This window comes from Motacilla alba, chromosome 9, assembly GCF_015832195.1.
Source record: "Motacilla alba alba isolate MOTALB_02 chromosome 9, Motacilla_alba_V1.0_pri, whole genome shotgun sequence".
In the NCBI taxonomy this organism is placed as follows: domain Eukaryota; kingdom Metazoa; phylum Chordata; class Aves; order Passeriformes; family Motacillidae; genus Motacilla; species Motacilla alba.
Window position 1 is genome coordinate 14805763 of NC_052024.1, and position 14809 is coordinate 14820571.

A 14809-nucleotide genomic window follows, 5' to 3' on the forward strand; every position below is an offset into this window, starting at 1 on the left:
AGAGCTGACCTGCTGCATCTGTCAGAAAGGCAGCAGATGGGTGTGTGATGGCACTTTGGACCACACCCTCAAGACATAGATTCTGTGAGGACAGAAAACTGCACCCGTGAGCAAGGGTGACACTATGCCCCAGTTGCTCAGAGGAGGACATTTCCAAGAAGGCACACAGGGAGGAAAAGAAGTTGCTTGGGAATTCAGTGTCATTTTCAGTTCTGGCTTTTATTTTCATCCACTTCAACAACAAGGTGTTCGAAAACACAGAGGCGCCTTGGTGCAGGTAACATGGTCATTGCTACAAGCATTGGCAGATTCTCACTCCATTAGCCATAACACTTTGATGCATCAAAACAAAACAAAATCACAACTCTACAGGGGTGGGCAAAAGCTACAGCAGTTCAAACTCACTTAAAGATTCCAGTTATACAGAAGTGGTCTCCATAGTGGCATACAGTGGAAAGGTTTTCACAGCATATATTTTAATCATTAGTGATGCAGCAGAAAAGCTCCATCTCGCTGCTGAGTTGAAAAGCAGATACTGAAGTTCTTGTACCGATTCTGGGCACCACATTAAGTGCGTTAACCTTTATATTTAGAAGCTCCCTAGATCCTAAAATGACAGTGTCTTTTGCATCAATATATGTACAATACTGAAGCAGCTCAGAAGGACTACACAATGGAGATGCAAAACCTTGGAGGTGAGAAGAGCACAGCCTAATTCACCTCCAGGGATTTGTAAAGTATCTGCTCTCTTTCCCCACACTAACACTGCCCTGCTGAATTACTCATTGCATCAAGTCAAGAGCAGAATAACCCTCATGCTTTGTACTGTATAGAAAAAAATAAAGACCTATAGTAAGTTCTCAGACTGAGCATGTTAAATATTTTGAAATCTAGGACACTGCTCTTTGAAGTGTTACAAAATAAAATGATACCACAGGCTTTCAGTACATCCTTGCTCCCCCCTCAACTGCAAAGTAAAACAGTAATCTCACTATGAAAAATACAAATATATTCATCCAGTCACTGGCTGTTTGTTAGATTATTTGCAACCGTACTCCTCTGCATAAAAATAATAATTAAAAAACAGAAAAACAAACAACAACATTTAATTGTGGTTCTGTCAAACCCAGTCTCCCAAGAAGAAATAAAACTGATCATGAGGCAGTGTAGGAAAACAAAAAATTACACATACAAAAAAATATTTATATACAAACTTGACAGTGTAACCATCTGGCATTACCATTTATAGTTAACCAAAACAGGTTTGCAGGGCCACCAAAAGGCAGTCTTTGACTGCAACACAGATCTGGCACAGCAGACAGACGGAGGACACTAACTATATCGGACTTAAATGAAATACGTGGCACAGAGCAGGGCCCACAAACAGCCACTGCATTGAGACAGGAATATTAAGCTGTAGTAAGGTAGGATAAGTCATTTAAGCTGCTTTTTTCATCTTTCCCCAGCAAAAAAAAAAAGTCAGGCTTACTGTTAAAAAGTACAAGCCAACCTGAAAGCAGCTGCGCAGAGCCTTGCTCCTCAGCTTAGGCTGTATACCTTAGAATCTCAGTACTTTGTCTAATAAAAATGTGAAAACACACATTGTTCAGTTATTTGTCCACAGGACCACTGGCAGGCACAGGAAATGCCTCACAGCACAACTATAGTAGAACCAGTAAAGAAAAAACCAGAAAAATCAATTTCTCATGTAAACATGGCTTATTGCGATAACAACACAACTCCCAGAAATTATCTTTGGTTTAAGGCAGCTTATGGTTATTCTTCTAGTTGCTTGTCACTTAACCTACAGCAACAAACACAAGCAGTTGCATCCCATTACAGATTATCTAAAGATGAGTCTGGCTTCCTCCCAAGTAATCTAGCACGGTCCAAACAAAAGGTTGTCTGAGTCTAGGGTGGCTGAAGTCATACAAACAGGTGTGCAGCTCTCATTCCTCCATTTAACTGGAGGCTAGGTGGGCAAATCCCTATGCTAAACTAGGCAGGCTGCATGTGTGGCAAAGCCTAATTCTACAGCTTAAATGTCAGTAGTATTACAGCATATGCTTGTATATACAGTATTACAGTATATGGCTAAAGGTCAGGTGGGGACAGAATTCAAGAGTGACCAGTAGCTTTATTTACACTTCCAAGCCTGAAAGAGGCAAACCAGGACATACATATGAGTGTTTACCCAAAACATAAGGGGTGTAGTGCCGGCTCGGTTTTTCCAGAGAAGGCGAGGGACAAGGCAAAAGTAGGATGCAGGTGCTGTCAGCACTGGCCTCCCAGCAAAGTGCATGTGCTGTCTTGGTACACATGAACAGAGCACTCAGCTCCACGGGAAGAGGCTGTTTAAGTGCAGCGTTCAGCAGACTGATTCCCATTTATTTTTCTGATTAACTGTCAGTTCAGGGTTGGGTTGCTTCAGGTTTTTTGCACTTGGTTTTGTTGTTGTGGCACATTTGGATGCTTGGGTTTTTTTTCCCAGGGTTTTGGTGTTTTTTTAGCCTTTTTGGAATTTTATTTCAACCTTCCTGCTTTACAAAGTGGGATAACTGGGTGAGAGAAACATGTTTCAGGTCAGGGCACCCACAAGGTGGTGTGAGGATTCAAAAGTCAAGAAAAGAAGCCCTCTCCCCAAAGGAAAACACAAAACAAGTTGGCCTTCTCAAGAAGGTCAATGGTAGTCAAGAAAATACCACCCACCTTCCCCCTTTGCTCAGCTCTTCCCCTTGCAAGAGCTGGGGTGGAGGTTGCAGTCCAGGAGCACGACCTAGACAGCACCCAGGGCATGACCTAGCAGGAGTGAGCAAGAAGGTTTCCTCTGCCCTCCGTCCGGGGGTGCAGTACCAAGCAGAAGGCAGACAAATGAAGGGCTGAGCAGTTCGTGGCCGGGGCGGGGTGGAGGGGGGCCCGCGGGTCTCACTCCCCCTCCTCTTTGATGCGTTGCTGTTTGTTGCGCCGGGCATCCATGTCGAAGTTGAAGTCGTTCCACTCGTCGCGGGGCGGGAAGGAGATGGTTTGGCGCAGCGTGAAGCGCACGGCGTCGATGACCCGCTCCCCGCGCGTCTCGCTCGAGCCCACGCTCACCGTGGAGGCACCGCTGGGCGTGCGCAGCAGGTGGGGAGGGGAGGAGAAGTCATGGAGCTGCCGGTGGTCCAGGATGCCCTTCCAGATGGCATGGCGGAACTGCTCCGGGATCTTGAGGCTCACCAGATCCTGCAAGGCAAAGCGCAAGGCTTAGCAGGGGGATCCCAGGGCAAGCTGGGCTCCAGGAGCGAACACATTCTCTGGGCCACCAAGTGCCACCGCAGCTGCTAAAACCCAGGTGGCCACGATGCACAGCAGAAGACAAACCACTGCTCTTGGAAATGGTGGTTCACTCTGAAACAGGCACGTGTGGCCATGAGGCAGCAATGGTTTGTTTTGAAGGCACAAAGTTTTTAAGTTGCACAAAGCACTTGTTCATGCAGAAGATGTGGTGACCTACAGCTAGAAGCTTAACTGGACTGCAAGGCCCCCAAAACAACCCCAGGGAGATCTGCTGGCTGTCAGTGGTGGGGGATGCTGGGCTGCTGAAGGTCAATGGCCTTGAAAATTTCCATATTAATTACAAAGCCTGCAAAAGGATTTTAGAATCCAAGCCTGAGCTCCAGTATCCAGAGCTCTGGGTGTGACTCTATAGGAACTGTCTTAACTATTTGAACATAACCAAATTTAGTAACAGACACATAGCCTTAGAAAACCTGTACTTTGAGGCCCCATCATTACCTAACTCTGGGATACACGGTATCAACTTCTGTAAAAATTAGCCACCAACTTCAGTTAATGTGGGTCAGCTTTTCTAACCAGAGCAGCAGCAAAAGGAAGGCAGCCCATGCAAGGGAGAAAAAGCACCACAGTCTCCCAAAGTCTCAGGGAAAAAAAAACAGGAGAGCCAGCTCAAAAGAGAGCAATGGCCCTAGAGAGGAAGCAGCAACCCTACAGCAAAAGCCATGCAAGAGTAAAAAAGCGAAAACAACAAACAGGGGACGAGATGCCAGTGGCAAGGGAAGATGATTAAGGTAAGGCCAGAAAACAGAAGCAGGGAGGGAAAATTGCAGACCACTTCTGGAGAGCCTACTTGTCTGCAGGCGAGTAGGGTGTAAACTGAAACCAAGCCTTGCAGAATTAACAGGCGCGTGGGCTGGGGCCACTTCAGGGGCTCAGACAGACAGAGCTGGGGAAGGGGAGACACTCTTTCTCTGTGCCAGGCAAGGCAGTTATAGTGCTGGCCCCAAGTCCAGCCTCTCTTCACCTCACAACATCTCTCTCTATGTGCAACAGCCTTAAATCAAACTAATCATGTAAAAATAAAAGTATTCCGAGTCTGGATTTCTGACCTGTTCCTAAAGCAGGGCCAAGAGCGCAAACAAAGGAAATGGTGAGGAGTTACTTACATCCATGGAGTAATGCTCAATCTGATAGATGGTGGTCAGCCCCTGGGTCGTGAAATAATCCACACAGGATGAGCAGCCCAACCTCGCTAAGAAGCTGCAGAGGAGGAAGGAAGGAAGGAGAGAGAAAATAGGATCACCCTGGCTGCAACAGCCCAAACCACAGAAAAACCAAACACTCAGCCAATCTGCAGCAACAGGAAACAAAGCTTTCACCCTTGGCTTGACCTCCTCCAAGACACCCCAGGCCAGCAAGCCACATCGCTGCCACATCAAACAAACGAGGGAGTCCTTCAGCTCAGCACCCAGCAGACAGCCCTCATGGCAGCATCTTGCCTAAGTCAAGAGCCAGTGCTGCACAGCCTGGGTCTTGAGGCAGGAGGGCTCACACAGACCCTCCTGCCAGGTCATGTCACCCAGAAGGTGGCTGAGCCCACGGCAGCCTGGTGCACACACAGAGGGCTTCAGCAAGGCATGGGGTCTAGGGCTCAGACACATCATGCACTGCCAATCAGCACATTCTTCCCTAAGTGTAAAGGATTCCTCATTTACAGGCAGCATCTTTCAACTGGTTTGACCTCACAAAGGGCAGAGGGGCTTCTGACCCCAGCCACAGCTTGTCAAGGGGCCAGAGGGGAAAAAAAGAAAAACAAGAGATGTTTGCAAGACAGCCTGGCACCCTCAAACTCCACCAGTCCAAGAGATGCTGCATCTCTCAGCTTTCTCGCAGTCCTAACATCCCTGTTTCTCTCAGCTGCTCAGAGGTGGGGATTTGAGGCTTGGTGCCCGGCGGGTGCCAGCCTCAGGACTGCCAAGAGCCCAGTGGGATCCAGTGCTCCAGGATCATTCAGGCTCCAGACCCGAGGGCTCTGCTCCCTTGGTGTGGGCAGCGTGCCGGGCAGCCTGCTCCCGCTCACCTGACGATGCTGCAGTCTGAGGGGTATGGAGGAGGGGGGGTGCAGTGGGACGTTGAAGGCATGGAGAGGGGAGGAGGCAGCGCCTGCGTGGGGCTCAGGCCATTCATGTCACCGGTCATGGCCATGTGGGTGCTCATCATGGGAACTGGAGGAGAGAAGAAGGAGGAGCACATTGTTACCCAGGCACGCCCAGACCCTGGCTTTGCCCCCAGCACAGCACCCAAGGACAGCACCCACAGCTGAAACAGCCTGAAATCCCCTGTAAAACCCTGCTCAGGGTGAGCTCGTGGGAAGTTTCAGGCAGGGCCAAGGACCAGATGACAGACAGTCCTTCTGGAGCTCTCTCCTCACAGGACAAAGTGCCACTGTCATGTCACCTTCCCTCCCAGACAGGCTGGATAGAAACCCTGGCTTGCCCTGCCACAGGAGAGGAGCAGGACAGAGCCAGCAGAGTAACCTAATACAGCAGCCAAACAGCTTTGTTTTCAGAGACAGCAAGAGCACCAGAAGGGGCTCAGCAACAGGTGTGGGCAAGAGTCCAGCTGTTTTGAAATAAATTAAAAAACAAAACACCAACCAAAAAAGCCCCAACAAAACTCAGCCCCAGAACCATGTCTGTCATCCTGGATTTACAGGGCTGCTGAGCACACAGCAGCAGCCAGGAGGAACAGAACTGTGAGATGTTTCCTTTAAAACTAAGAACTGTCTTAATTGAACCGAAGGAAAAAAATGCTGCCAAAGTTTGCATCTCCTCTGCTGGGAAAGGAAGAAGAAACAAGTCTCAAAAGCCAGATGACAGTGCAGCCAGCTAGATCTGCAGCAAGAAGCAGCTCTGATCACCCTGTGAGGCTCTGAGCAGGATGCTGAAGCCTTGCCCCCGTGGCACACCATCGAGCAATATTTATTTGGCTCCACAGGTTTACAGCTAATGACTCCAGGCTCTCCAGCTTAACACTAGCCATATGGAGATGCCAAGTTTCCTTGTCCAGACTAGCAGGGAGCATGCAGGCAAGAGGAGAAGAAGGAATAAAAGTTTCTTACTGTTGGTTCCCATGCTGTCGGGGATGGTGGTTGGGGTCAGGGCGTTGCGCTGCTGGGGGTTGATGAGCTGGCTGACCGAGGGCAGCTTGTTCATGCTGTTCATTTTGCTGAGTGGTGGAGAGTTGGAGCCATAGGAAGACTGCGACTGCATGGAGGTCCTGCAAACCAAGGAGATGTTAGGACAGGGATCACAGCAGCTGGTTGTTGAGAGTGTGCACTCAAAGGGCTACATGGCCAGGGAAATCACTGATACCATAGGATCATTACAGATAAAGATCCTTGGAGAATGAGTCAACAGGAAATAAGACGTTTCCCAGATATTCTCAGCACTTTAAAAAAGTGAAATACCAAAAAAAGGAAAGCCTAATTTTTGGTTGAAACTTTTTATTTAAGGAGAAATGTCTGCACAAGTTTTTCAGTTGAAAAGAATATATGGAATGCCAGCAAATATGTGCTAAGATTTGAACAATATTTTCAAGTTAAACTCTCCTTGTAATAAAAAAACTTTTTCATAGGAACAAGAACTGAGGAAACCATCTCAAACCATCCTAAATGCCCCTGACACTGGACTGCAGAAACAGTTTTCAGATTGGGTCATGCTTATCACCCTGTTTTTTCCAAAATTCCTAGTTATAACAGCCAGAGGCTCCTTGCTGAAGGCAGATTCCATGCACTTCAGGGGCCACCGCTGAGATGGTCAGAGCTGCCTGGGATGCCAACAGGCAGCTTTTGCTGGTGTTAAGGCAAACCTGGTATCCAAACCCTGCAGGCTGCTTGCAAAGAGGATCAGGTTCCTGCCACCACCTGACAACAGCACTAACCTCCCTCAAGTCCATCCAGCCCCAAACTCCACCCAGCATACTCATGGAGTGGGCCAGAGAGGCTTGCCAGAGCTCCTTGCTGCCCAGCCCCGAGGGTCCCAGCTGCAACCCTGCCATGTAAGTGATCCAGACTGCCAAGACTGGGCTGCTCCTGAATGGCAGCCCAGCTCCCAGATCGAGTTACAGCTGTGGCATCCCATCTGGAGTGGGGTCCTATGTGGGACATGCAGAAAATTATCATTAAAGCTGGTCCAACAGCACAATTGGCATAGCACTGCCATGCCACAAAGGAGCAGGTTTTTCTCTCTCTGACACCAGGGGCATTTGCAGGCAAAGGTTTGGGAAATGTGCCTGCTTTCCCACAGTTCCCAGGCACAAGTACCCTCAAGCTGTGGTCACCCTGCACAGCAGAGGTCACCCAGCTCGCCACAGAGCCCGGCACTCCTATCACACTGACCCCATGGTGAGTGTCCAAGGGCACATTCCCATCTTATTTCCCATTGGGAAACTTGTTCCCATCTGGGTATAACTGGTTACACCAATTCCTGGGAACTGGCTTTTCTTCTATGCAAATAAAATAATTATTACTCCAAATAAGCAAAGTGTAAAAGGAAAGAAAAGGCTTATTCCTAGACAATTTATTAAAACCTTCAGCACTCAAGGTCAAGTTCCACACAATTACATTGTCTCCAGCTTCCTGCACTTTCAAGACTTGCAGTGTTGGGTGGAGAAAACATCTATGCTAACAGGCTAGAGTATCTAAGGCCCTGAAGAAATGTTACCTAATTACACAATTACAGGAGGTACAGAAGGGTGTGAACTGTCCTTTGGCAGTGAAGATGCAGGACAAGATCCAGCAAACTTCACAGACTCAAGGAAGTGGAAAGCACAAGAAGCTTCACAAATTAATATTAACAATGGCAGCAGCTCCCAGGGGGAAGTGAAACCGAGCCATGAAGCTCAGACCTGACTTTTCAGAGTGAAGGGAAAGATTCAGATCTGACTTTTCAATTCCCCAATTATGAAAGTCGAGGCCAGCCATGAAATTTGACACCACCCTTAGCCTAAAAGGCTTCTGGATTTAGGACCAATGAGTACATCTACTTCATGGGTTCAGGCACTTATCTTAAGCTTCAGCTGAAATTAACACACACCTGAAGAGTCTCTTAAGGCAAAATCTGCACAATCTGCAAGTGAGGAGGTCAATGAAAACAGCAAAATTCCAAATCAAATCAACAAAGGCTTCCCAAAGGATGCTGAGTTGCATTGTTTGAGGTCACCAGTGGGCCAATCTTTGCCATCTCCACCACCAATAGTGATCTCAGCAAAGCTAATTAGGAGACTACAAAATACTTTGGGGATAAAAGAAAAACAAAACGCAATCAAACACAAGCCAGCCCAAAACTTTAGAATAAACACCTTAGAAAACAAAGCCATAGTTTAACATATAGCTTAGGGACTCCACACTTATCTCATTCATACTCATAAGAGTCAAGATTAACATCATCAAGGGAATAAAACAGAAAACAAAAGCATTTTTCTTTGTACCCACACTAGTTTCAACTAAGCTATTCCATCACATGAGCAGATGTTTAAAAAGCCATCTAGCCAAAGAGAAGTCTCAAGATAACCAAGATGCAAAATTTTATTGAAAATTAATGTCACACATCAATATAGCAACAGCCTTAAAAACACAAGAAAATGTTTTTGGTATTAAGCACAAGGACTACACGGTGTTTGAGGACCCATTTAAAATATATTGCTTTTTTTTTCCTCGATTTTTAAAAACAGATATAAGAATGTCACGCACAGTGATTTTCATTAAAATTTTACTTACTAGGTCTCAAGAAAGATTACAAGTCAGAGCATTAACATTTCTTTGATATCAATGCCAATGAAATGCATTTTAATATCAAGGTATAAGGACTTCAATTAAGAGACTATTATACTTCTTGGAACAGTCTGATACAAAAGGCACTGAGTCACATTCTGCAACTGAGTTTTCTCTCTTCAAGAGGCTATGTAATTATTTAGCAAATAACATTTGTAGTTATGCAAGCTCATACGAGGGCAATCAGTCTCTCATGCTTCAAGGCATATACTGATCATCTCAAGAGGTCAGGAAGGAACTTTCTTGTCCCATATATGAACAAAGTTCACAGTCTCATATAACTCTACATTTTCCCAGCTCATTGGATACCAGCCCTGCACCAGAGGCAGCAAACTGCTGGGACAGACCAACCACCTGACTGAGCAGACCAGAGTCCTCGCTGGCTAGAGGAGCACACAGCCATGTCAGCAACCTTAAATGACATCAAAGGCTCATTAAATTCACTTGGGCAGATCAGGCACAGAGTTTTAAGATTTCACCCAAGCCCCTGTGCCTGTAGTTTGCTGTCCCTGCAGACCCAGAGCCAGTCAGTGCAGAGACACACAAGTAGAATCAGAGCTGCCCAGTTCTGTGTCTGCCCTCTCTTTCAGCAGCCACACCAAGGATCACATCACCCCAGGTCCACACAAGGCCAGAGTGCTCATGGACAATGGTTTTTAAAGCAAGGCTTCCCACAGGGCTGTGTAACACTGGGGTGTCACTGATATAGTCTAATAAGGGCGCACAGGTGACACAGATGCTGCTCAGTTTCGTTCATCTGCTTTGAAGGCCCATGAAGCAGCAGAACACTGAGAAGCAGAGAGATGCCCTTACTCCCCCCATCCCAAAATGTTTCTATTCTAAAGCAAATAACAGTGCATCTTTTCAAACACTCCAGTGGTTTGAAGGCTTGGTACCTCACTGGGAGCATGGAAGGGAGGAGCTCCAGCAGTTACTGGGCAGACAGGAACTACAGCACAGGGCCAGAGGTGGCAATAATGACTCCCCTTAGATGTCAGGTATGGGAATTTCTCAAGGCAGGCCATGGATGCAATCTGCTCTCCAGGGAATGGAGCTGTAATACAGGGAGTGGATATATATCAAGTAGCTGACACAGACTGATATAACCCAAGTACCTGATAAGGCCCAATTAGTCCACTTGGTTCCTCCTTGAAAGGAAAAGGCTTATTTTCCTGAAGACACAGAGATGGCAAAGAAACAATGTAAAGACACCTGGGATAAAGTTTTCATTTTGTCTGCAGAGGACAGACTACAAAGCAACTCAAATTGCTTTCAGCTCCAGGTATTTCATAAAAGAAAAAATAATAGCACCGTCTAATATAACCACCTGGTAGTTGGAAAGCAAATCAAGTCACCACTAAGATCAGCATCACAATTATCCTCCTCATAGCCAAATGGGACAAATCAGAAAGGCTTTCCAGAAAACAATAGGATCCAAATAATTTACATTCTAGTTCAGTGGAAGTCTGAGATGTTGTATTGCCCATTACAGTACAAGGCATTTTCCAGAGGCCACACCAAATGATGAACTGGAGTGTTCCAGCGCAGGCTGTGGATGCCTCCTCAAACTTGCTGGTGACCAGGTCCTGGAGCAATGCTCTAAATACAGATCAGTATTTCCCTGTCACAGTAATTCTATATTGACATCCAGAAGCAAAAATTGCAAAAAATCCAGGAATCCAGTGTTCTTCACTGTAAGAACAGAAAACAGTGCCAAACATAATCCTATGTCTGGGCTGCATTTACAGTTCCGGTTCCCATCTCTCACAGGGAAAGGAATCACATTGCCTTTCTTCTCCCAAATAAAAAGGCACAGAACAATAGTGACCTGCTTTGTGATCTCAGAGAACTTCCTGGAATTTCCAAACAAGGTAAGAAGGCACTTGATTTTGATTAGCTTTACACAAGGAACAACCATAGAGCTGCGAGTGTATGAAGTAGTCACTGCTAGTGCTTAATTAGCTTAATATACTTAACCCCAGTTTTGGGGGCTCTTTTCCTTCAGCCCTCCTCCACACCGGCATGGTAGAGCAAGTCTTGCTAAGACATTGGAGATAGCCAAAGATGGGATACAGCTCCCAAAGGGGATGTCAGTACGAGTCATCACCTGCTCAGATCCCTGCTCTGCTGCCTAGAAGCAGATGATGTGATGGTCAGAGATAAGAGTCTTCTCCAACTGCATCAGGCTTTTTTTCCTTGGTGGGTGGCCAGGCAGCCTGCTCTGCATTTGGGAGGCACCTTCTCTTCACATTGCCTAATCTCAAGTTTTGTCAGAACTGCGGATGCATCTGCACCAAATATATCCAGCAGACTGCACTGCAGGGCACACAGGTCCCCAGCAGGATTTATACACCCTCCTGAGCTTCTCAGGAGCTGCTGATCACTGGCATTTGCAACTGAGCTCTGCTCCCCAGCCACTGTTCCTGGTGTACCTCCAGTAACTTCCTCACATTTCTATGTCTTGCTGCTGTGAGCATTGGAGGGTTCCTCAGAAGCAATGCCTGAGAGTGTGGGTTGAAGAACCCTTCTCTCCTCCAGCATCAGGGGCTGCTCTTCATGTAAAGATGTTTGAGCACCTCTCAGTGGGCAAAATGTCCACCCTTTAATCCCTTCAATGTGGCCAACTTAACTCCGTGGCATGTCAATTTGCCTGTTGATTGTTCTTTTGTGGCCGTCTGGGCTTGGCACAGACCCTCCTAGCCAAGCCCTATAGGAATGGCTACCAGAGACCGAGTGAGAAAAAGAAAAGCAGTGTGAGAATTTACAAGTCCTTGCTGAGAAAAAGTCTTCTGTGCAGGAATTGCTAAACCCAGAAGCACTCCAGACACAATTAGCAAGACACTCTGGTTGCAGCATTAATGTGCAAGGTGGACATGGCCTGAGGCCACTTGGCTGAGTCAACTGCAACATGTGATGACACTGCTTTCCTTTGAACTATGAGGCTTGGAGAGATGGGGCAAAAGATAGGAGGGTTGATGAAAATGTTAAGGCAACATCTACACTTCTGAACATCTGTAAAGAGAGGGGCTAGCTCCAATCCCTTTTCACAGCTAGGGCACTAGGGAGTTTTGGACACTCTACCCTTTACACCCTGGGCTGCAAAGGGACAGGGACACTGGGCACACATGGATATCATTACAACTCTACCACACATTCAACTTGTGCAGTTCAGCCCACCACTTGGGTCAAGCCCACAGAGTTGGGAGGAACTCAAGTTCAATGAAGCTGGATCGAAGTCAGCAGAGCTGGTGCAAAGTCAAAATCACACGGCCTTCCTTACAATTCCGATGTACTTTACATCAGACCCTTTAGGGTTGGAAATAAGTGGAAACAACTCATGATGCCAAAGTCGAGGGCTTTTCTGCAGAAAAAAAAAATTGATTTCTTAGCAGTGCCAGTTCATATAATTATTACCTCTCCCTGTCCAGCAGTACAAACTACATCAGCTATGTATACTAGTGCATGACCAGCACTGAAACAGGCCAAATTGACTATCACAGACCACTTAAACACATATCCTCTGCTTCCATCCCCCCAGTCCATGGAAACATTTTTTAACTTAAACAAGACAAAACGCATTTTAAAATTGAGACCTGCTCAGAGAAACCCTGCCGAGTTTCACAAATACAGAAGAAAGAAGAAAGAGTATTAACACATTACAAAAATGTTACACCAAGGGGAAAAAAAGTTACACCAAGACAGACGAAATTGTGGTTCCCGACCTCGCAATGCTATAGCTTACAGCTAAGAGATCTATACAAGTGTCTGTTGTTTTTGCAAAGTTTGAGTCCCTTCAGAAGTTTGCTCTCACTATTCACTCTGCTGCTATCAGGCTGTGTATTTGCCCCACTGTTCCTAGTCCTGCCAGCTGGGCAAAGCGACCCTGCCAGCTCGGTTTATGGATATACTGATGGGTTTGGGGGGCTGGAATGTTTTAGGATGGCATCGGTCTGTTTGGGAGGGTCTCTCCTTGAGTCCATGAGTTCACTCCTGAAGCAGGCCGAAAGGAGACTGTAAAGAAGGAACCAGAGAAAAGAAAAAGATGAATGTACAGGACCCTTTGCCAGCCACCAAGAGAGAAACAGTTACTTTCCACCTTCATGATCACAGTATGGGCTTTCAAAGAGGGAAAAAGCAGATGTCTTAGCACCTACAGTGAGGGTATGTAACAGGGAGATTTAGGAAGCTGGAAAGCCCCAGGCACAACCGAGTGCTTGGCAAGAAAGGGAAAACAACCAGCTGATAGAGAAACCTGATGCTGTCCTAGTCTCATGGGTACAAAAAAGACCCTGACAATGTTTCCAGTGACAAATGAAGGAGGAATAAAAGCACTCAACAAGGAGGAAAAGGAATACCAGCTTCCATTGAGTCCACTTCTAACTACAGTCCCTTCAAACCTAGAAGCTGGTGCTCGAGAGTGAGACCAGTGCCTATTGGCCATACTAATTACAGCTCAACTACTCTCCTTGGAAAAGCTGAGGGGTCCCTGGGGCCACCAGCTGATGCAAAGGGCACTGTATCCTCAGAGCCCACACAGCACTTCTGCCTGGTTCCTTTCATCTTGGCCATTCTGTAGTGAGAACACTATCCAGGTGCCTGGAGTTCACATGCAAGCACAGCACTACAAAACCAAACCAAACCATGCAAAATCCACTGTTAGCTTTCACACCAAAAGTGAGATTAATGAGGTGAAGGTACAAAGAATGCCTTCCCCACCAGCCCCCTTCCCACAACAGCAAGCACTGGGATCCTTGCAGCTCAGCTGGAGCACTCCAGGCATTGGATAGCTCAGTTCTGTCACAGCTCACTAAATGAGGTTAATTCCTTCTTATTTGGATAGTGAGCTGTGCTGCTGACTAGACTCAAAGGCAGCCAGCAGGCTCCTAGCTGCAGCCCTGCTGATAGGAAAGAAATCTTTGCTGGGGTACAAGATCCCACTTGAATGTAAGAGACCCCTTCTTAGTAGCCATTGGAAGACTGTGGAAACAGGAGTTGGGCTGGGTGTTCCTTATGAAGTTTATGGGTCTCTTCCAACTTGAAATATTCTGTGATTCTCTGCTGTAGGAAACTGAAATACAGATAGTTTGAAAACAGTGCTCAGCAGAGTGAAACCCACTACATGAAGTGTTTTCTAATGAAACCCTTAAAGACTGTTCAGGTAGCTCTGTGGGAATATTGATGGTAAACATATTTCACAGCAGGGTAATGAGGAAACATTCCCTCCTCAAAGCATGAGCCACCCTGATATCTCTCGCAGCAGTAATAATCTGGCAAATCTGTTTTACACAAATGGTAGCAGACTATGAACTCTTCTAAATAAATGTGTGTGCTGCAGTTCAAGTAAGGGCCCCAGGATTTGAGAGTGAAAAAGGAAGAATAGAAACTGAAAGAAAAAAACCCAACAACTTCCCACCTATGATCATGAAGGTATTTGGCATAACAGTAAATAGGAGAAAACCATGCACAAAGGAGCAAGCAGAGAGAGGAGGAGAGGAGACAGAGAAATATTGTGGTCTGGCACAATGTGGAGCATTGCAGTATTTTGGTCATCTAGTGGAACACAAGAATTCTGATTGTCACCAGATTTGTCCTTCCTATTCCAGAACAGTCAGACAGCTGCATCTGCTGGCCTGTCAAATGCAATGCTGGTCTGTATGTGCATGAGAGCCATTATACAGTTTTCCAAACTGACAGATTTAT

The 14809-nt window shown here is 46.4% G+C and overlaps 1 protein-coding gene across 8 annotated transcripts in view; it reads right to left on the bottom strand.

Moving 5' to 3' along the window:
- Positions 1–206: 206 nt before the first annotated feature.
- TP63 (tumor protein p63) overlaps positions 207–14809 on the bottom strand; it is a 103124-nt gene continuing 88521 nt past the window's right edge. For 6 of the 8 annotated variants that reach the window (XM_038146157.1, XM_038146156.1, XM_038146160.1 and 3 more), the window contains 4 exons: positions 6398–6555; positions 5357–5501; positions 4443–4536; positions 207–3222 (listed from right to left, as the gene is read on the bottom strand). In XM_038146157.1, the coding sequence (XP_038002085.1) occupies positions 2926–3222; positions 4443–4536; positions 5357–5501; positions 6398–6555 (694 nt within the window). In that variant the 3' untranslated portion in view covers positions 207–2925. The other 2 variants (XM_038146161.1, XM_038146163.1) reach the window with 2 other exon arrangements.